Source organism: Apium graveolens, chromosome 3, assembly GCF_009905375.1.
Source record: "Apium graveolens cultivar Ventura chromosome 3, ASM990537v1, whole genome shotgun sequence".
NCBI classification, from domain to species: Eukaryota; Viridiplantae; Streptophyta; class Magnoliopsida; order Apiales; family Apiaceae; genus Apium; species Apium graveolens.
Genome location: NC_133649.1, coordinates 19,864,773 through 19,888,655, shown reverse-complemented (window position 1 = coordinate 19,888,655; position 23,883 = coordinate 19,864,773). Strand labels below are relative to the sequence as shown.

The window sequence follows — 23,883 nt, the reverse complement described above, 5'->3', positions numbered from 1 at the left end:
ATTTGAAAATAAATAAATAAATGAATAGATATGGAAAAACTAGACGGTGCTAACAAATGAATAAAGTATACGACATACAAATCATTATGACAATGACTTTCTTTGATAGAAACTCACTTCTTCTAGCCATTTTGCAGAAATCCGATTCCAACAAAGTTTGTATTTTATTTTATTATTTCTAACATAGTAGTAAGATATAGTAGTAAGATGAGTTTGATACTCATAAATAGCTAGGTGAGTACAAAGGTTTGTTAATGTTAATGTACGAGATAATTAAACAACTTTATTAAAAATTTATTAATACAATGATTAAAATAACAATACGTACTCATGTTACGTACTCATGTAACGTACTTAGGGGCACTTTTCTCTAAATCATAAATAATATTTTTTTTTATTTATTTCTTCATTTATATCACATTTAACACGCTTCAAGTTCAATAGTTGACACCCCATTTGAGGTGCCTAGATGGTTCCCAAACGAATAATTTAAGAAACTCTATGTAATATAATGGGTATGAACAATTTATATTTTTAATGTAAATATAAGATTTTTTTTTTCATTTAGCGGAAGTGCCAGAAAAGTGCCAAAAGTTGGCAACTTATCTTGGCACCCCTTGGCGGTCAACCTGATTAAACTGACCCAACCCAATCCTCTTTTAGGTCGTTTGAATTGGTTAAAAGAAACCCGATACTTAGTTGAGTTAAAAAAATTACAAACCAAATTAAATGGGTTGGGTACGGTATTTAGATTTTTTCGACCAACCCAACCCAACCCCACCCCACCCCACCCGATTTCACTTAAGTATCTTATTCGATATTTTAAATATAATATAAATACTATATGCAATTATACATTATTTTGTGCGTGTGCATACGATTTACGACATAATGTGCATTAACAAAATTTCAAAGTTAATCAAATTTAGATAATTGTACTACAATCGTAAGTAATACTTATTACCGTTTATTTAAATTTATAAAATGAGCGATGATACATATTCTTAAAATTTTTTTCATAAAATGAATCAATTCGTTTAAATCGACCCAACCCGATCCAAATCGACACACAATGAGTAAGGTTGGGTTACAATATCATATTTCACAGGTTAGGCTAAAAAATTTCAAAACGATATAATTGGGTTGGGCCGTAAAAACGTCTGACCTATCCAAACCGACACACGATGAGTAAGATTGGGTTACAATATCATATTTTACGGGTTAGGCTAAAAAATTTCAAAGCGACATAATTGGGTTGGACCGTAAAAACGTCTTACCTATAAACACCCCTGTCTGTAGTTCTAACAGGAAGACAACCAAAAATGTTGCTCCATATCAAAGACGGTAAGCTCTTGACGCATTTATCGGAGTTGTTCTAATATTTCAAATAAAAAATCATAAATTTTACCTAAAAAATTAATTTGAAATATATAAGGCTGAAATGTTACCGGGGGCTTATCTGAGGGGAAGTTTAAAATTTTGAAGGATCATGAACCCGAATCCCGAGACGCTCCTTGAAAATTCCGCCCCTCCCCGGCCACGAGTGTTAGTGTTACTCCCTATTGTATTAATCTTTACAGACATATTCTCATCTTAAAACGAAAAGAATTGAGAAATGGCCTTCTCTCGTTTGTATTCTTCATTGAAATCACTGAACAAAGCTAGCCTCAGAAACTCGTTATTTCACAGCCAAAACCCCCAATTTCACATAACAAACCGTTTAAGCAGCTCATATAACGAACATAAGCCCGACATTTCATGGCTAAGCTCCCTGGTACCTGTAGCAATTGCTATCTCAGCTGGATCATTCGCCTTCCAAACCCTAGACAATCCTGCCTTATGCGATGCCTCTTCTCAACATCCCCAAAGGTATTCAATTATAAACTACCAATCCAAAATATTTCCTGATATTAATATAAATTTAGTTTCCTTGCTGTAATTGACATTGCCCCTGATGATTTATTTATTTATTTATGTGCAATTGTGCATTACGTTTCGTAGCGGTGTTAACTATGGGGGAAAAGGCAGCACGGATTATGTGGTGAAAGGTCACCACAGGAATGTGCCGCAACAGCTTATTCTCGAATTGAAGGATATTTGTCAAGTACTTTTCTGCTGCCAACTAATCGATGTTATCGGTTTTTATTCTGTACTCATTTTGAAGTTTTTTTTGGTGTTGCTGTGTTTTTCAGGATAATATGTCATTGGATTATAACGAAAGAGACTTCCATGGAAAACCTCAAAACAGCTTTCACAAAGCTGTTAATATCCCTGATGTGGTTGTTTATCCAAGGTTACATTCACCCACTATGTCATTTTGATACTAGTTGTTTAACTTTACCTTGTATGTGTTAGTTAAGTGTATGGCAGTGGCATCTGTTGCGGCTTTGTACTTTGATTGTACTTTTCATATATACGATTAGCCAACATCTCTGTTGTTTTATTATCATTTCGTTTAAAAACACACTGGTTTTTTTTACTTGCTAAATAACAAACTAGCATTTAAAGGTGCCAACTGATTAGTATCAGTACAGTATACCATCCAATGCATGACATGCTTCTGTGGTCTCGTATATATATTAGCCAGGGGAAAGAGTTTCTAAATGCAACATATAAGTGTCTTAATACTCCATTCTAAACTATACCTCCGATCCTTCATCCTATTGGATTTACTTCTCGTTGGTTTCCTGTTGGGAATCCCATGATATGGCATCTCCTGTACTATCTTTTTAAAATGTCAAAATTTTATCTGTGTCTGTAGGTCAGAAGAGGAAGTCTCCAAAATAGTCAAATCTTGTAACAAGTATAAGGTATGATAGCCATCAGTCATTCCTTTAATTTCTTGACTAATTTCATTGGGATTTAAGAATCAATTTGATTGGAGCCAACTAAAGCATATTCTTCGTCTTACCAATTTGGGCCAGCATAGCTTGGTGCCAAACTGTGCGACAAATTATTAAGCTTGCTTGTGTATTCCCTTTTAATGTTTTTGAGCAGGTACCTATTATACCATATGGCGGAGCTACATCAATAGAGGGCCATACGCTATCCCCTAATGGAGGTGTTTGCATCGACATGACATTAATGAACGTATGAGCCATCTTTCCTTTTATACTTGAACACGAAACTAGATTGACTCTGGATATTTTATTGTGTTTGTGGCCTGAAAAATGAAGTCACTGGCAAGTCTAGCACCTCAACCTGTCAACCTTCTCTGATTATTGGTTGTCGAGTTCTTTTAACCGCAAATTTCCCTCTTAAATTTCCGCATTGATAGTATTTCTCTTCACAGTTCTCATGTTGTATAAAGTGCTGAGGTGATCGAGTCCCTTTCCTTCTTTTTTTCTTTCGACCCTTTTGGGTGTTAAGTGTGTGTGTATGTAGAAGGCTAGAATTTAAGATTCCTGACTTCTGCTCTCAATGACTAGAGGATAATCATATCATTTTTTCTTCAATACCATGCATTCATTTAATTATTGTACGAAGCAATCACATGTGTTTCTGACAAGGTTATAAAAACAGCTTGCAATTGTTGTATCATTTTCATTGCTATATTTGGAAACCGTCGCCTTTTCTTACTTGTTTTGCAGCAATAATTTGAAATTGTAGCATGTCAAAGCATTACATGTTGAGGATATGGATGTCGTTGTTGAGCCTGGGATTGGATGGATGGAGCTGAATGAATATCTTGAACCACATGGCCTATTCTTTCCTCTTGATCCTGGTTAGTTTTTATCGGTTTAGCTGGTCCTATCATGTTGATGTTTGTAATGTTTTTTTGTATTAATACTGGGATTATGTTTACCTGAGTCATCAAATGCGGTTATAGATCCCTGCAGTATACTTCATTTTGGGACCTATGTGTTTGTTACTTTGTTATGCTGGTTACAGATTAAGTGAAGCAGAGATGACTTTGTAAACAAGATAAGCATAAAATAGTTTCGTGTAACTCAAGAAATCCTGAGCTACTAATTTGTTAGAGTACAATGTTTTACAGACTAATTGGGTCATATACTTGTATCACACTGCTGATACCCAGCACCTGGAATACTAATGTTAGGTGTGAACATCCCGGTCAGACACGTTCTGAGACTAATCTAAGAATGACGGAGTGAGGAAAATAAGTTAGTACTCTGTTATGGCTAAAGATTTTCCCACATGCATAATTTATGTTGCATGGTTGTTTACTTAATATAAACATTATAACCTGGCAAAAATAAACAAGTATAAACATTATATAGTCGCATCCACGTATTCGAAGAACTTGATTTTAGTCAAATTGTCCCCTAATATACACATACATATGTATGGACCCCAATACATAATTCCTGTAAATGGACCTGCTAAAGTATGTATAGAAGTATTGAACCTACGCATTAAACGAATTATAGCTGAGCTTTTGTGTTTCATGAAAATTATCGCATGACAGGGCCTGGGGCGACCATTGGCGGAATGTGTGCTACTCGTTGCTCTGGTTCTTTAGCAGTGAGGTAGTTTATGTTTTTATATCGATGAGTTTAAGCGTTCTTACATGCCTGTAGTAATCAGAAATGTGAGGCTTTTGTAGGAGAGGAAGATATCAACGTGGCTTTAGTTTATGTTCAGTTCTCTTTTCCAGACTGATGTAAAGGCCTTTTCATCTTTACATAATTATACTTTAGCATGATTACTGCAATAAGAGGTTTCTTTTCATCATACAAGTGATAAATACTTGGAATAAGTTCCTAATATTTACCTTGTACTTTGTGTGTAAAAAATGTTTGACAAATTTGTTCTATATATAATGTATCACAATGACTTGTAAAATAATGAAAAATTTGTACTTTATATCTGGTAATTCCTAAGCCGAAGTCTTTAGCACATACATGATACTTAGGTGCAAACACAAACAACTGTAAAAAAGTTAATTGTCCAAAATGCTAATCTGAATAAGTATTCGAATGAGTTCACCTAGGGTTTAGTTGTAAAATAACTAGAGTGTGGATTTAATTATAAGACATAACTTCTGTTGTAAGCTCTTATGAGCTTAATAATAGTCTCTTTGCACAACTTTGTAGGGATGCAAACTTTCTTAGGAACCACTAGTTATAATATGAATAGAACTCAAATTTCTGGTACTGTGAATTGTGATACTGTTTTTACCATGCAGGTATGGTACTATGCGTGATAATGTCATCAATCTTAAGGTTGGTTACTTCTGTATATGATACTAGAGAGTTATCGAAAGTTATCGAATGAATCTTGTGCTTAACGTGTTACTTTCTTTATTTGCAGGTTGTTCTAGCAGATGGAGATATTACCAAAACAGGATCTCGAGCGAGGAAAAGTGCTGCTGGGTGGGTTCCTGACTTGAATAATATATGCTTATCAGCTATATACACATGTTCGAGCTATCTCAAATTATTTGGGCAGTGACATCATACATTTAAAAGTAGATTGATTTTTAAAAGATAAATTATAGCAGTTCCAACTTTCAACTCTAATTTTAGAAGGATGCTTATTGGCTCTTCTTAGCCTTTTTTCCTACAACGAAATGCATGTCATTAGTAGTTTGCACATTTATTTTTAATATCTGCTTAACTATGTACTAAATTGTTCTAGCATTAGTATTAGCTAACCTTATTCTTTTGACTTTATTTCACAAATCCCAGGTACGATCTGACACGACTGATGATCGGAAGTGAAGGTACTTTAGGGGTGATAACTGAAGTTACTCTGCGTCTGCAAAAAATTCCACAATATTCTGTGGTACGTAATTAGGTATATTGTTTGTTGCATTTAGTTCAATTCCATGTACAGAGTCAAACTGTATAGTTCAGTAGTTCACTAAGTGTATGATGATATAGGATATGGGAAGCTTTCCAAGAAATGAGTTTGAAGAAGTTTTTTTGGTCTGAGGAATATGTCCCTAATGCTTTGGTATAAGTAATAGAGACACACTTAGGCAGCTACTTCCTTGATACAAGTTTTTTTTTTGCCGACTTTATTTTGGTTGTCCAGGATGGGTACAGCTATAAAATTGCATATTTGTTGAAATCATTTATGCTTATACACATGTCACTTTCTGTTAGAGATATAAGATCTATTAACTGGCTTGGTGCAATACTTTAGTGTTTTGGGACAGTTGGTCATCTTAGATGGTAGGTCCAATACCATCTCACCATATATATGTGTGTGTGATGTTTTTGGGAAAGGATGTATTTTTGTTAGAATATGTAAAAAAGATAATGTATTTTAGCTGAAAAAGGTAATTGGGTCATTATTAGTAATTATAGTATGAGTAATTCTAGAGGTTCCAAAAAAAATTCCCAAAAGTTTCTCAAAAAGTGAGGTGTTGGTTTGTGATTGGTTAATTGCTAATCAATGTAATGGACCCCACATGTGTTAATATGAGTCTCATTAATTAAAACATGCAATGTGTATATTGGGAGTTATGTTTGTACCTCTAGCACTAGTCTTATAGTATAGTATTATTATTTTATTTTATTAAATATAATTGCTCGTGTTATTTTTGGAAAAGGAGGGGTTTTGTTAGAGAAAATAGAAAAGATAATGTGTTTTAGTTGAAAAAGGTAATTGGTTAGTTATTAGTTATTAGTAGTAATTATAATATTATTATTTTATTTTACTAAATTGAAATCATCCCGTGATATTTTTGAAAAAAGGAAGTGTTTTAATTGGGAAAAATAAGGTTAGGTGCTTTAGTTGAAAAAGGTAATTGATTAATTATTAGTAATTATTATATTATTAAATAGAATGACCAAAAACTAAAACTTTCAATGTTTTGGCTTAAATTATATAGTGTCTGTGTGTATATATCTATATTGCATTTAGGAAGTGAGAAATGAGTGACATGACATGGAGAAGGACATAATCTGTGTCTTAAATATTGTGTATATATGTGTCTGCTGTGTTATTACAAGATGAGGCAGCAGCATTTGAATAGAGCAAAGAACTTGGCCCCTAAGCTTTCTACAGCACTGCTGAGCTGAAGCTGATGCCATCCATACTTCATCTTAACAGTCTAACAGCTTGCACTAGATAGATACACTGCTTCATCTAAATATTTGCAATTGTCAACTCTTTTATCTGTATTCATTATTCAGTATGCTGAATATCTTTTTTGATTGGTAAAATATGTCAAGCACTTCTTGCTCCCAATAATGTTCTGTTTACCATGTATACATTTGTGGAATATGTCATACAGGTTGCAATGTGTAACTTTCCTACGATTAAGGATGCATCAGATGTTGCTATTGCGACTATGATGTCTGGCATACAGGTCTGTTATCTGATTTTTACTTGTTGATTATAATATGGTGTACAGATTCTTTGCTATATTTTTACATTTTGAGTTGCAGGTCACTTGTAAATTATTCTCGAATGGATTTTTTCAATGTTACTCGGACTCGGCTAGAAGTGTCCGACATGGACACGTGTCCAAGTATCGGATTCGGCAACTTTTTGAAAAATCTACATGTTTTTGGCCTAAAATAAGTGTCCGAGTCCGGGTGTCCATGTCCAAGTGTCGAGTGTCCGACACGGGTACTCGAAGGTAAAATGAAGAGTCCGAGTAACATAGGATTTTTTGGTTTTATTCTGTGTGGGACCAATACTTCCATTCTTTGGAATGCAAAGTTATAAGTTGTCTCCCAACCCGTTTTTCATTTTCTTTCATCTTTTCATCAGGTCTCAAGGGTAGAGCTGTTAGATGAGGTTCAGGTGAAAGCTATTAATTTTGCTAACAGCAAGAACTTGCCCGAAGTACCGACCTTGATGTTTGAATTTGTAGGCACAGGTGGGAGTGATTTATCTTCCATCATCACCATTATTGTTTATCCCTAATACTAAACATAATTTTTAACGTTATGTCCTTGCATAATATCATAAGATAAGTCAGTGTGTTTTTCACTCTTTCTCTAGATATGCCGCAGACTGACTCCAATGAGTTCTTCCCCTGTTTTTTAATTGTTTAGGTGTGAATTTTGAGTGGGTTATTGATCGAATGACGTTTTTATGTAACAGTTGCAGATAATTAGGAACTAATGCAATTTAAATGACAAAAAAAGTTGCCCAACATAGTAAAGTTAACTAACATAGTCAGCTGAAACTACTGATTGCTGTTGCCTACTTGTTATGTAAAATATGATCTGGAGCAAAAGAAGACTAAAGTTTAAATACATTGCATGTCTAGAGGACAAGGAATGCCGTTGATATCTCTAAATTTGAATGTGAGAGTGAAATTCTGTGTATGAAATAATATCATGAGTATTCACGACTGGCAGGAATTTACAGTAAACTAACTGGCTACCTGTTAGCAAGCTCCATTACTAAAAGATAAACTGTGTACTTAATTTTTCCACCTAACCAACCAGTTCTGTGATTTTTTCACTATCTGATTTATGTTTCAATAACTGAATATCAGGTTTATAACTTAGGAGCCATCTTCATGAGTAGTCTCTTTCAATTTGTCATCAGAAATCTACTCTTCACAGCATCTAAATGATATACCAGAATATAGAGGATGTTTTATACTCATCACATAGTTTCTTCTAAATTAAAAAAATGAAATCTATTAATTTTAAAATATCACATGTGAGTAGTACATCTAGGAGATGCTTTTGGTAGATATAGTGTGATTTTGTTCCTTCATTAATAATTTATAATACGGACAAGCTTTAGATAGTGTGTTTAAATGCTGATATATTCCTCGCTTTACTTGATTATATATATATATATATGTTAACAGAAGCATATGCACGGGAGCAGGCTTTGATAGTTCAGAAATTAGTATCTGAGCACAATGGGTCTGATTTTGTGTTTGCTGAAGATTCTGAAACGAAAAAAGAACTTTGGAAGGTAAGTTAAACAAATTATAATTTTGTTACTCTCACACAAATGCTGAACATGAACCTTTGTGTCAGTTTGTTATGATCCGTATATGACATAAAACCATATCCTTTGATATTTTATGCGAAATAGTTATATCATGCTTATTAGCTACTTTATGCTGCTATTTTATTTCTTCATCACCAATTTCTTACCGTGCTCGCTTTCACACACGCAGATAAGGAAAGAGGCACTTTGGGCCTGCTTTGCAATGGCTCCTAATTGTGAAGCAATGATTTCAGTAAGTTCTATCTGATGTACATTAATCCGTTTAATTTAGCTAGTTCTTGTATTATAAATTATTCTCAGGACTATAAGCTAGACTGGCTATATTAACTATTTAACCGTAACCACTAGCCATAGTTGGACTTTTACTTATACTAGCTTCAATCCAGTGCGATGCACGGGTTCCGTTATTATTAAAATAAAATTTTAATTTTTTATCTAATCATATACTAGTATTAATTTTAATCTATTTATATAAATATATAATAATTATATATTTATATTAAAAACAATAAAGAAAGTAGGAAGGTGCTGTGATCGCAGTTTAGTAGAACAAGTTTTGGTCGTAATTTAGCGGAATAAGGAGACTATATCTAGTAATTTAGCAATGTAGTAGTTTAGAATGTGTATAACACTATTTATTTTATTTTTAATAACCAAAATAAGGGGGATAACTGTTGAACCAAAATATACCCCATTTCGGTTATTATATTATAGTATAGATAGTATAGATAGATGTCACCTTCTCAATGGCCAGAGACGAGAGGACTCATCGTAACCTTGCTTTGTTTCAGTTATCGGCTTATCGCATATCATTCAGATTCTTACTACGGAGTTGAAGTCTATCCTAAAGCTCTTCCTACGATCTTGGTCCTTATTAATGAGAATAACGAAGTAAAACGTTTATGTTATATTGTAATATCCTGGATTTTTGTTTATGCAAATTAAGCACAGCACTTAGTTGGATAGACTGCATATGTATTGCTATAATACGCGTGTTTGGTTAATCTTTTCTCATAAAATAAGTACTTTTTTCTCAAAAAAAGTATGAAATCAGGCCTTTCACATTTGTTAGGGTTAAGCCATTAACCTAGAATTCATAACAAATAACTCCAAGAAATTTGTTAACTCGTAATCTAGTTCAGTATTTAGTTTACTAATTATGTATTATTATAACATACTTTATGAGTTGAGCGTTTTTGGATTCTGTTTTTTTAAAAGTTTCTCCTAATCTTTATGACCTGTGCATCAGTGGGGGAGGTTTTCCATCCAACCATTTGTTTATCTATTTCTCTTTGATCCTCTTGTATATGATTACGTACAAAAAAGGAAAAAAAATCATCTCTTAGTATGAGCTCTAGCTAGGGTTTCTTCTACCTTTTTTTTAATATAAAAAATAGGAAAAATATGTTAGTGTTGATGGAGGAAGTTGGTAACAACAAAGTTGAGGTTCGTGCCAGAATCTAGATCCGTGATGGCGGTTTTTCGTCCAAAAAGTCGCCCGAGTAGTGGTAGATTTTGATGGATAGCTGAGATCGTATGGTAATGGGTGGCTACTTGCAAGAGCTCTTGGTTTTCAATTTTGTAAAATGTGCCTACGAAATCAAGCCGTACGTAGTTCTTATAGAGTAAGCAATCTAAAAGGGCTAGGTTTCTCACCCCAGAGGCTCACCTAGTTTTTATTATAAGTTGATATCTAGTAGAGTAGGACTCCATGTATATATTTATAGTTGTTTAATAGTCTTTAAGATGAAAAAACTTGAGACCAAGTGTTTTTTAAATCTTGCCATTTTGTTAAAAATGGAATTTCTCTTTCGGGAGTAACCTATTGTGATTGTTTATCTTACTATTATTATTAATGGCAGCGGTATGACCGGAACTTCAAATGTATTGTTTTATACAGGATGTATGTGTTCCCTTGTCAAACCTAGCAGAATTAATATCAAAATCTAAAGAGGAGATGGACGCTTCCGCACTGATGTGGTATGTTCTTTGGCAGTGGTGCATATATTTAGAACTTAAAAATTTCTAATAGGTTTATTGTGCATTGATGCTTTTGCATGACACCATTTAAGATGCTAGATGACTGCTTGGTATGTATGTTTCACATTTAAACCCTTGGTCACATGCTAATCATGTCTACTGTTCAATTGATCTTTGAAAATAGTATGGTTGTTGCTCATGCCGGTGATGGGAACTTTCACACTATAATTATGTTTGACCCCATCCAAGAGGAACAACGAAGGGAAGCTGAAAGACTGAATCATTTTATGGTTCATACTGCTTTGTCAATGGAAGGTAATAATCTTGAATGGATGTGCGTTGGTTTAAAAATGTGCTCTTGGTTGCCTATTTACGAGAAATACACGCACTTTCAATAAAAGAAAGAGTGATATATCGGTAAGTAAAGGGTCCAATAAAGGAAGAGTGGTACATTGTTGGGTAAAGTGTCGAGGATGGACAGGGATATACAAACATCGGAAGGAGGGGGATAAGCAAAGCAAACTGCTTCATATTATGGATGACCAGTATATCATCCTGAGAATGGGGCTAAAACTGAATAGGGAGTAGGAAGTGCACCTCTCTACTTTCAGTGAGGAATGTCTCTTGTAAATATGTAAATCCTTTTCTTTAGACTTCCTTTTCAGGCCAACAAGCACTACCAAAATTGGCTTCCTTTCCTTTCTATGCCTTTCACCCTGTTGTCATGTCCTTTTTTCTACTTTATGTTAGCTGCTGATGTCCTACATGTACTAACCGGAAATTACAGTAACAACATAGATTCACTTTTTGTTATGTGATTATCAGGAACTTGCACAGGAGAACATGGTGTGGGTACTGGGAAAATGAAGGTATTGTATTCTCATAATAATTACAAAATATAATGAAGAAGTCAGTACCTACGTAATGCTTTGACAGAGATATAATCCCTGCACCCAGATCGTTTATACTGATAGTTTAGTTTGACATTGCCATAGAAACAATAAATTGCTCCATGTTGATCAGTAGAGATCACCCTCCCACCCTGAGATGATTATAATTGATGTTTTGAAACCAAACCTTTGGGGATAGTAAAAATTTAAGAAATTAGAGGGAATAAAAACAAACAAGACACATTTGACCTGAGAAATTGCTGCATAGATACCTGAATTGCAAATGCAGCCTAGTCGATACCCCTCACCTTAGTAGCCAGAGGTAGATGTGTCAATATCTATATTTCTTGTGAAAAAACCAAAAAATCAAGCTGATGTGAATAACAATATTAGGTTCTTATTTCTATTTAAGTTCAAATTACCTTTTTCAGTAAAGAGCTTAACTTTATTAGTTGATAGGAAATTGGTATGATTTGGTATTTGAGTTATTGTTTGTTCTTCTCTGCTATTGCAATTTCACTGATGCATTATCTTATTTACAGTACCTTGAGAAAGAACTTGGAATAGAGGCTTTAAGAACAATGAAGAGAATTAAAGATGCACTAGATCCCAATAACATCATGAATCCAGGAAAGGTCATTCCTCCTCATGTTTGTTTCTAGTGACTATACATCACCTCTGTCTACATCGGCATACATCCACACATATATGCATTTATGTGGGCATATTGAACTGTTGTAACAGTTTAAAGGGGAGTGTAAGTGTAATCATCCACTACAAGTAAGTCAGTTGACTTCCAAATGTTCATCTGTAGCCTTTAATGCCTCTGCTCCCATATCCCGTAGACTAGTCTTATGTAAAATGTGTTTGATTAAGACTCAAGGTTTTGGTTTCCTTAATATCTGTAAAATTGTGCCTGGTTTCCTTACAATACAAATGACTGTACTAGCTTCCAACTAATTCATTGGTTGGACGGATATTATTGTTTGAACTACATAATGATGACGAGAAATTAAGAAATAGGGTTTTAGGCATGTGTTTAATTATATCTTGGGCGCGAGTTATAACTTATGTCTCTAGTTATGTACATAACAGAGCTCCAGCTGAAACCAGCTTTATGTTGCCTCTTGGTTACTTTTGAATTATAAAAGGATGCTTTTGGATCTCAAGTTATTGCTCCGGTTTCCCCCCACCATTATAGATATTCTGGTGTATCGGCTGAATTTCTAATACACTGCGGAAGAACTTGCAATACATGTAGTTGTACCATACCATAAAAGTAAAACCATATTATCCTTTTTATTACTGATTCACATGTAGAATCTGTGAGATGCAACAGTTGACTAAAGAGAGCGTAAGTTTAACTACAGCAAGATATACAATTAGACCGGTAACGAATGATATGTTGGTCACATTCTTCCATCGGCAAGCCTGGCTGTTGTTTCGGGTCAAAGTCTTTGCTACTTTTTTGTCTTCTCCGATAAATCCAATACTTACCCTCTGCCTCCCGTAGGATTTTGCAAGGAAATTCTTATATTTGTAAATATAATAGAAACCACCGTTTTAGACCTTAACTACACTGTGAAACTCTAATAAATTTCATAATCTAGAAACGGTCATAGGGTGAGGTGAGTGTGTTTAGAATATATACAAAATATAATTTTTATTCGCACCACTTAAATTTTAAAATTTAGACCACTTGTATTATCATGAATTACATACTACAATATTATACACTTTGTATTATCGTATATTATTATATAATATTATAAATCGAAATACATTTATACTATACTATGTAGGGGACAGGTCTTTAACAACTGTTTGTTGTTTAAAATTTGTTGACAAACAGTTTAGCAGCCGTTGGATGGGGATTAATGGGTGAGATGGCATTCGGACCGCGGAAATTTTCAGCGGTTGGTCTGGACGGACCGCGGAAAATTTCTGCGGTTGGGTATTGTCCCCTTATCCCCAGCATCCCAACAGCAGCTCATTTCACCACAAAAACACCAAAATTTCCAAGAAAAATTCTACTCTCTCCAAGTGACCAAATTAGGCATTTTGGGGCATTTTCATCAAGAAATTCAAGTAGTTTTGTCAATTCAAGGTATATTTCTTCCCTTAAATTTCACATTTTCATGGCGGATAAATTATTTGCTCGTATGTTTCGTCATAAACGTCAAAATGAAAAAAGAGAGACTATTGATCATAGTTTACATATTGATGATTTAAATACTAGTGAAGAATCTAAAACCCTGTATATGTTGAAGATGATGATTTTGTAGATAGAAATGAGGAATTTATTAATTTAGATGACGATTTGGTTGATGTTGAAGATGAAAATAATAAAAATGAGGTTGAAAATGATAGTGATAATGTTAAGGGTGAGGATGAAGATGAAGATGATAATTGTAGAGGATGCAAATTTGTATGAAAATGTTGAGGGGGGGAGTTCCATATTTGAATCAAAATTTTCAAAGTGTGAATGAGGCCGGTCATTTTTTTAGGGCTTATGCTTTACGAAATGGATTTGCTATTAAAATTCAAGTTAGCCATCGTAATAAAAACAACGAGATATATGGTCGTTTATATGTTTGTAGGCTTTATGGAAAAAGTGTCGTCGCCGAGAGTAGTCAAAATAAATGGCGTAGAGAGGTTCTTCCTAAAAGCGAGTGCAAGGTGATGATGTATGTCAATTATCAAAAGAAAAAACGTCATTGGGAGGTAACTAGCCTTGAATTGGTACACAACCACGGTCTTGTTTCCCCTAGTATGATGAATTTGGTACAACGAGAAAGACATGTCAACACGGCGACCCGTAGTTTGATTAAAACGCTTTATGGTTCGGGGGTTCGTAATTGTCAAGTGATGAATGTGATTGGTAACATTCATGGAGGTAATGACAAAGTTGGTTTTAATGTTCAACATGTTAGGAATGTGTTAAGAGACGAGAGGAAGAAAATGTTTGAGATTAGTGACGCCCAAGCGGGGTTGGACTTGTTGCATAGGTAGAATGAAGAAAGTGGTTCTAAATATTTTATTAGGACCGAAGTCGATGAAGAGAATCGCTTGAAGTGTCTAGTATGGATTGATCCGAGATGTATAATGGCTTACCAAAATTTTGGCGATGTTATGGCTTTTGATACCACTTATCGGACAAATAGGTATGCAACGCCATTTGTCCCATTTACCGGAGTCAATCATCATTATCAATAGGTAATTTTCGGGTTTGCATTGATGTGGGATGAACACACGTCGACTTTTGAGTGGATTCTTCGTACTTGGCTTGAAGGTGTGGGGAATAATCCTCCATTGACTATAATCACGGATCAAGATCAAGCCATGGCAAGCGCTATTGCGGTTGTACTCCCGAATACTACCCATTTATTGTGTTCTTGGCACACTAGTCAAAAATTCCCCGAGAAATTAGCTCATTATTATTCGGCTTTTCCGGAATTCAAGACGGACTTCAACAATTGCATTTATAAATCTCTCACCGAATGTGTTTTTGAAGCTAGATGGGCGTCGTTTGTGGAAAAGTATCACTTGCAAGATCATAAATGGTTAAATAGGTTATATGAGTTGAAGCACAAGTGGATTCATGCATATACTAGAAACAAATTTTCGGCGTTTCAAAATAGTACATCGAGGAGTGAGGGGATGAATTCTTTCTTTGATAAGTATGTGAGTTCGACAACGGGTTTGAAGGAATTCATTGAAAATGCCCAAAAAGCATTGGCAAGGCAATTCATGAGGGAGAAGGAAGAAGATTATGTCACTATTAATTTAAAACGTCCCATGAAATTGCATATCACATTGGAGTATCATGCTTCTTGTATCTACACTAAGGAAATGTTTAGAAGATTTCAAGATGAATTGGTTGAGTCTTCAAAATACTTTGTTGAAAAAGATCGGCGAGCTAGTGAAGAAGGGGAGGGAATGGGGGATGTTTATACGTACTATAGTTGTTATAGGCCCATGTCCGAGCCTACGAGAAGAAATGTTTATTTTGTGGCATTCGAGAAAGCAAGCTCTTTGGGAATGTGTACGTGTAGAATGCTTGAACATTCGGGGCTACCTTGTAGACACCTATTGGCGGTCTTCACTAAGAAACGGGTTTCGGAAATTCCCCCGTATTACATAAACCAGAGGTGGACAATACATGCCAATAGAGTTGATGGTGTGTTGCCTTACAATTTGGATGTTGGACAAAGTCATGAGATGACCTCAACCGATCGATTTAATAGCATGACAATGTTAACCATGAGTTTTTGTCAAAGTAGCATTGCATCCAAGGAACGATATGATTATGCCGTTGGAGTGATGAATCGAGAAATACCAATTCTCGAAAGAATGAGCGTTGATGGAATTAAATCTTACGAAAGCAATTCGCATGCTCCAAATGCAAGTGCTCATGAAGAACCAATTATTGACCCTATTATGTCCCAAACTAAATGGAGGCAGAAGGACGTTCGTTTCAAAAGTCTCATAGAATCGATTGGTAAAAAGGAGAAGCCTTCAAGAAGGTGCACTTATTGTCAAATGGAAGACCATGATAAAAGAAAGTGTGCTACTAGACTAGAAGATCTTAAAAATGTTCAAGAATCGCAATATAATTAGTAGTGTAGCATTTTGTAACCGAATGTTGTAATCTTTTAATGGATTTGAATTTTAAGTGTTTAACATTGCTTTCTTTTTTGTTATGTTTTATTGTCATATAATTGCCAATTATTGTCATATAATTGTGTTTTATTGTGATAGGTAACATGACTAGCGAGTATAGTGGTGACAACAACTCCGATCATAGTTGTGATTCGGTTTCCCACGTTAGCAACACATTCTCGGACTCCCTACCAAGCGACTCGTGGTATGAGGACAATGATGAGGAAGATGTGGTCTCACCAACCTTTAGTGAGATGGAAGATGCACGTGCCGAGTTGATGCCCCTTGTGGACAATGACGAGCCATCCCATGTGGAGGAAGATGAAACGGACTTGTACCCACCCGATGAGGAGGCTTATAGGGCCAAAAATTGGATCGAGGCATGCAATTGGATGGAGGGTACTGAACCGTGGAGATTGGTGAACTCTCATCCGGATCCGTACTTCCTTCCGATCTTGAATTTGGGCAACAACACGCACGATGGAAAATGGAAAAAATCCGGATGGAATGGCGGTAAGCTTGTTAAATGTGATCGGATTGCCGATATTGTAAACTTGAGGCCTCGTGAGGGTTGTAATATGGACCAAATACACGTCGAATATGTGAAGGGTTGGGTTTCACACCTAACGGGAGGGACGGAGAGGGAACGCGGGACGTGTTTTGCAAGATTTCGTCTCTACGACGGGTCGAATACGATTCCCATTACCATTTGGAACAACTCCAACCCTTACCCGTGGAAACTTACGGAAGGGCATATCCGTGAAGGTTGTGTACTTGTTCTCTACCATATTGCATGCTTCGTTGATACTAGGCAAGGACTTGCTCAACACCGGTTATCCGATGGCCTTTCTAATATATTAAGTATTTTTGGTTAGGATCTACAAATTTCATAAAATTCAGTGGATTGTATTGATCGTGTAATTTTCATTCGAACCTATGTATTTTATAATTTTCATTGAATTTGAGCGGCAATTATGTATTTTCTAAAAATACATAATCCACTGAAAATATGAAATTAGGTATTATGATTTAAATTATGAAATTTGAGATTGAAAGTGTACCTAAAAATTTGAGATTGAAAATTAAAATTTACAAGTCGAACTATACATTAGAAATTGTTATGAAATGTATTGAAAAGTTTTTTTTTAACATTTGGACAAACGTTGACTTTTATTGAATTTTTTATGGAATTTTCAATTTAATGTAAAAAATGAAAAAAAAAAAAAATTTTTGAAAATCACTCATTACCATGTTTTAAGACTTTTGAGAGTGGTTTGGAAGTTTGGAAGTTTGGAAGTTAGTTTAGGACCAACTTCCAAAAATTAAAAAATTTCAACAGAAGCTTATTTAGCATACTCTGTTTTCCCCTGTGTTCTGCTCTGTTTTTAGAGGCAGAAAACTAAACTCATGGACCGCGGAAATTTTCCGCGGTTGAACTAGAGAGGGACCGCGGAAATTTTCCGCGGTTGGGGCTTGTGAATTTTTTTTGCAGATTGAAAACAGAGCAGCACCATCCCAAAATTCACAACCAAAATTCAGCAACACCTACAACCAAATTCCACAATCCCAACACCTACAACAATCCACCAAAATCCACCGAATTCCACAAAAAACCACCAAAATCCACAACAATACAAAATGCTAAAAAACAATAAAAATCCAACAAAATTAAACTACGTCAAACCAAACAAACCAAATACACCAAATAAAACCCGACAACATAAAATGAAATGAAATCCAACTACATAATTCAACAACCTAAAATCAAATGAAATTCAACTACATAATCCGACAACCTAAAATGAAATGAAATCCAACTACATAATACCTAAAATCAGATGAAATTCAACTACGAAACTTCGTGACGTCTACGCATACGAATCTCTGGAACCCCCCTTGCCTTCCCTAGCTGAATCTCCCTGGTTATCCGATACCTAAAGGTATCCACCTCCTCCTGCGACCAATTCGGTACCTCGGCTAAGTCATATCCTTGTGTGAAGTAGTCCATGTACTTCATCACATAAACACCGCAGTCATTAGAGTTTCGCTGCTTTGGCCTGGACGGTAGAGCTAGGACCTCGGCTGAAGTAGGGTCACGCCCGTCGACTGGGTGTATCATATGTAATAGCCTCGGCAACAACCATGACTGCAATGAAATTATGATCCGAGAATGAATATAATATACAATTGGTAAGGACTATATAGAATACAGTAATAGTAGAGGAACATACCACCACTCGTATATCCTCACGATAATCCGGCTCGTCATTCATTGAATCTATGATAAGACCTTCAAATCGTCTAGTACCGAACATGAACAAAACCCAATGCACATCTCCGACAAAACATAAGATGAATATGTAGTCCGCCTCGAGAACAGAAGGACCAACAGTAGCACTGGAAAAACCAGTAAAACTACGTAATGCTTTATTCCATGCCCTCTGCAATGTATCTCCACCGACCCTCGATGTTTTTCTAATTTTCTTCACATGTCCTTTCCCAAGAATCATGAAGTAGGGATCCATGAAATAATAGATGGGTTTCCTCTCCCATATGCCTCCAGTGTGAATCTCCTCCTCTTGACTCCTTAGCAATTCCTGAAAATATATATGAATGCAACAAGTAAAATAAATGCAACAAGTAAAATGAATGCAACAAGTAAAATGAATGCAACAACTAAAATAAATGCAACAACTAAAATGTATTAGACAACTAAAATGTATTAGCAACGAGTAACGAACAATACCATATAAGTGTATATGATCCCGTCATCAACCCATGTTCCTGGAGCCAGACTCTGCATAGCTGATGCATGGACGTGATAGTCCTGAACACTAAGACCACCGGGAATCCTCGGCACCATCCCAAAGCCCCATCCCCAATCTGAATATATAGCATTCTTCTTTGTCATGCTGAGACTCTTAGTGATACTCTACTTCTCCTCTTTCATCCTGCGGGATGCAAGCTTCGCAGGCCTACTAGATGAGGCAATAGCCTGGGGTGGCTAAGACACATGCTGGGATGGCTGTGTCATGTCAACGACATCCTGGGCAGGAATGACTGGAATGTTAAAGTTGTCAGCCAAAGGTGCAATGAAATCTGGTTTTATGTTCTGAAATGTGGGAGGTGTGTAGGCGGGTCCTTTGATCTTCTTCATCAACCGAGACAATGGTGTGAGGAAGGTACCAGAAATCCTCCCAAACTCCTCCACAAACTCAGGAGGAACCCTAACATCTAGCTGCTTCAACATATTAAGCCCGACAACCATCTACAAACAAAAACAAGCAAACATTTTTTCATTAATTCCACAAGGATATCATATCATCAAGATGAAATACGTGTGAATGCAAATTTGTAGTGTGTGGTGGTGTAATGTGAAATATGCATATTTGTAAAACACTTACAACTTCATATCCATCAAGGCTATTATACAACTCCCTCGTCTTGTACTGCTGCTGAGGCTGTGGATCGGGCTTCCCTATGCGCATACGAGATATATCAGCATACCACGCCATGTAATCAGCCTCCGAAGCTATGTTTACCGAGTCATCAACAAGTCCATCTAAGTCTGAACAGAACCTTGCCCATTTGCCAATATCAATAAACCACCACACCAGCCAATCCTCCCCAGCAAACGTGGCATCCTTAGCCCCCCTGTAACCAACCATGTTCACCGGTGCCCGTGGAATCTGGGGACTAGAACCAAACTGTCTCGACACCCTGTCCGGATACTGCCACTCGACCACGTCATAACATACAAGGGGAACTCGACCGCACCCAGCTAACTGTGCCTGTATCATCTCACTGTCCATAACATCCTCGAACCTAGCATACGGCCTCCAGACCACCTCATCACCAGCAACACCATCAAACTCACCCCTACAGAACGGTAAGATGTGGTGAGGACTTGACATCCTACGCTTCTTCGAAACCCCGACATGAGTATCACTAGAATAGGCCCATCCCTCAGCAACCGGATAATCCTCCTGACCGGGAGATCGTAAAGGCACGCCAATACGAGGAAATCTCTCGTAAGACCAAACCTGTAACACCCAGACACAACAAGCAATGCTCTTGCTGCCCTTCCTTGCAGCAATCTCCAAACCCCGGTATATATGAGCTAACACAGCTGCACCCCAAGCATAATAAGGAATCTGCCGCATATTAATCAATGGTTGCATATACCGAACATGAACAAAGACCGGTTGATGCTGGGGAAGAGGATACAACCCATAAGGAATAGCAGATACGCCTTAGTATGTACAACTGTGGCCCTCATATTGTTCTTCTCGGGCTTCTGTGCACCATATCTCTCAAACAACCACCCTAACTTGATGTTATTCCGATACAAAGCCTCATTTACCTCCTCCTCGGTCAAAGGCTCAAACCAGTTATTAGCAAAATACGCAGCCTTGTTCTCTATCACCCCACAAGTCAGTGCATCCCCCTGAACTGGCAACCCTAGATAAACCCTACATCCTCCAGTGTAACAGTCATCTCCCCCTGCCTCGTGAAGAAAGTGTTGGTCTCAGGTCTCCAACGCTCTACCAAAGAAGATATCAACCGAGTGTCAGTAGCCAAGACAACAACAAGGTCTGCAAAAATCCCAAACCCAAGCATGTGTAGCAATTCATGCTGTGGTCTCCTTAACTTCCACAAGTGCAATGACTTGTTCCCCGAATAACTCTGCAACTCATCTCTCCCTGCACCATCCCAAACATTGTCACTAATATGATACCGATTATCCCAAATAACATTATGCGCGTTCGGACCCGACAACATATTTCTGAAATCACCAAAATTATTCATACCTGAAAATATTGTCAACATAATTCATCAATCACCACAATAAAAAAAACCACCACGTACACAACAAAAACATCACCAAAATCATATGTTAATTACATCCATACATTTTACAATAATATAATTCGAATTTAACACAAATTTTATCATTAAATTTTTGAATTTTACACTAAATTTATCTATCATTACAAATTCGAATTTTATCATACAACTTTATCATTAAAACTTTGAATTTTACACTAACATGACTAGAATTTAACACTAAATTTATCATTACAAATTCCAATTTTGACGAAATATGACGAATTATCCTAAAATTGTAATTCTAAAATTTGAATTATAAATAAATTAAGGGTTAATAATTCGAATTATCCTAAATTTCGAATTTACTATTTAACACTAAATTATCATGAATAATCCTAAAATTTATCCTAAAAATCCGAATTATCACTAAATTTAACAAAATTTATCCTAAAAAATTCATCCATATTTTTAATTACATTATAATTCAAAATTTACAATAAAAAAATATAATTTAATACACAATTATTAAAAATTCGAATTAAAAAAAATATATTATTACGTTATTTCGATTTTATATATAGTAAATTAATTCTAAATTAACACTAATTTATCCTAAAAATCCGAATTATCACTAAATTTAACAAAATTTATCCTAAAAAATTCATCCATATTTTTCATTACATTACAATTGGAAATTTACCATAAAAAACTAATTTAATATTATTACCTTAATTCGAATTAAAAATTATTAAAAATTCGAATTAAAATTAAAAATATTAGTACCTTAATTCGATTATACATACACTAAATTAATTCTAAATTAACACTAATTTATCCTAGTAATCGAATTAAATCAATTCCAAATTATGAACCCTAGAAATTCTAAAAATTCGAATTTAATTATACTAAGATTCATATGTTAATTTATTACAAGGATTCATACATTAATTAACCCTAAAAATTTGAATTACATACACAAAATCAAATCTAGAACAATATAAATACATAAATTTATATCAATAAAACTATAAATAATAAAAAAGAATCGAATATATATACCTTAATGACATAAAAGGAGAATGATTTAAGCTTTTGGATTGTTGGGTTCTTGCTTCTGCTCTGCCGTGGTTTTATGTGGCTGTTATGTTTGTGTTGTGTTTATATGCTGCTGTTTATGTTTATGTCTTGTTATGAGTCTGTGTTTGACAGGGAATAGGTAAAAAAAAGGATACCAATCGCGGAAATTTTCCGCCGTCCATGAGCTAGGGGTATTTTTGTAATTACACTGGACCGCTGGAAATTTCCGCGGTGGAGCGGTCCACGTGTGATCTCAATCCTCCAATTCCCGATTTAACGGTTACCCCTTACTATGTATAGTAAGGGTCGGTCCTAGAAGGGTTCTGAGGTTTAAGTGTGGTTTACATGTAACATATGGTTATGCAATTATATATGTGAAAAGGCTTATTTGTAGTGGATATACATCCTTCTCGTCCATGACTAAATTTTAAAGAAACACCGATTTAAACGTGCTCTATGATTCTGATTGGAACATATTTGTAATGGTCAATATACACTAGATAAGCATGGCATTGGCATGGCATCCTCAACTTGTATAAAACTTGCATTAGGTTTCACATGGGGTTGTGACCATGACAGTCAGACAGTAACATTTGTAATTAAACAACTCCATTAAGCAAACTTAATACGACTTTTGTAGCGTTTTTTACTTTTCAGCTCCTCAAATCAATGTAAAAATAATCTCTAATCTTTAATTAAAGTCATCATTATCATCTAATTGAGCGCTGATAGGGGAGGCAGAGGCTGCTCTGTTTTTTAAATTAGCAGTACTGTAACATCCTTGCTCTGTTTTTTAATTAGTATCGTATCATCAATAATTGACAGGCACTTAGGCGGTAATTAACTTGATTAGTGCTTCTATGTGTATTCCATTTTTTGCTTTAAAGTTTTATTTCTAGATAATAAAATAATATTAAAAAACGAGTCCGGATCCAATGTCCCATTCCTTAATATATCCTCTCTTTTTCTAGTGATCAATTTTTTACATTTATTTAATTTTAAAACTGACATGAAATGTGGTTATTAAACAACCGACTAATAAGAAAAGAGTGGACATATTAGGGACACACGGACTCTTACGTCTTGCTTCCGAGTTTTTATTAGGAAATAAAGTAAGTGATCGGTAGGTAAAATACTTTCATCACATTTTAGAGGTAAAGTATGTAAAATTTACATTTATAATCATTTATTTTTGTTCCTTTTAAAAACTCGGGAATATGATTATGAATAAAAGTGAAACTATTTTATTTATCTTATTTGATCATTTTTAGAAGTCAGGAGTAAAGGGGTTAAAAAACACTAGGGTGAGGGATTATGTGTTGGACTATTTGTGAGGAAGGTGGTGAGAACTATTCTCATCCGCTTAATGTATGGAGGTCTGGATAAGAATTATGTTTAAAAAAAGGGGGGGTGATGTTTTGAACACTTGTCGCAATGTTTATGCATGAGTTAGACTCGTGGAATTGAATAGGATAATGTTGAGATAAGAATCCTACTGTTGTGTATGCGGGCTGTTGCAATGCGGACTAATGGAAACATCTAAAAT

At 35.4% G+C, this 23,883-nt stretch overlaps 2 protein-coding genes across 4 annotated transcripts; both read left to right on the top strand.

Annotated features, from left to right (window-relative positions):
- Positions 1-1,436: 1,436 nt before the first annotated feature.
- Positions 1,437-12,728, top strand: LOC141711925 (D-lactate dehydrogenase [cytochrome], mitochondrial). 3 transcript variants are annotated; one of them, XM_074514650.1, is made up of 18 exons: positions 1,443-1,869; positions 2,002-2,104; positions 2,193-2,293; positions 2,762-2,810; positions 2,998-3,090; positions 3,610-3,724; positions 4,430-4,490; positions 5,150-5,186; positions 5,275-5,336; positions 5,652-5,748; positions 7,208-7,282; positions 7,690-7,798; positions 8,750-8,859; positions 9,068-9,130; positions 10,799-10,878; positions 11,063-11,193; positions 11,704-11,747; positions 12,311-12,728. In XM_074514650.1, exons 1-18 carry the CDS (start codon positions 1,616-1,618, stop codon positions 12,428-12,430), a joined length of 1,704 nt encoding a protein of 567 aa, XP_074370751.1. In that variant the 5' UTR covers positions 1,443-1,615; the 3' UTR covers positions 12,431-12,728. The 3 variants fall into 3 exon arrangements, 2 of the variants coding, with proteins under 2 accessions (XP_074370752.1, XP_074370751.1); XR_012571483.1 differs by lacking the exons at positions 11,704-11,747; positions 12,311-12,728 and adding an exon at positions 9,690-9,789 and having other exon boundaries at positions 1,437-1,869; positions 11,063-11,093; XM_074514651.1 differs by lacking the exon at positions 11,063-11,193 and having other exon boundaries at positions 1,438-1,869; positions 12,311-12,448.
- A 2,277-nt stretch (positions 12,729-15,005) lies between these two features.
- LOC141713964 (protein FAR1-RELATED SEQUENCE 5-like) lies at positions 15,006-16,388 on the top strand. Its single transcript, XM_074517518.1, has one exon. The coding sequence runs from the start codon at positions 15,006-15,008 to the stop codon at positions 16,386-16,388; it is 1,383 nt and encodes a 460-aa protein (XP_074373619.1).
- The last annotated feature ends 7,495 nt before the right edge of the window (positions 16,389-23,883 follow it).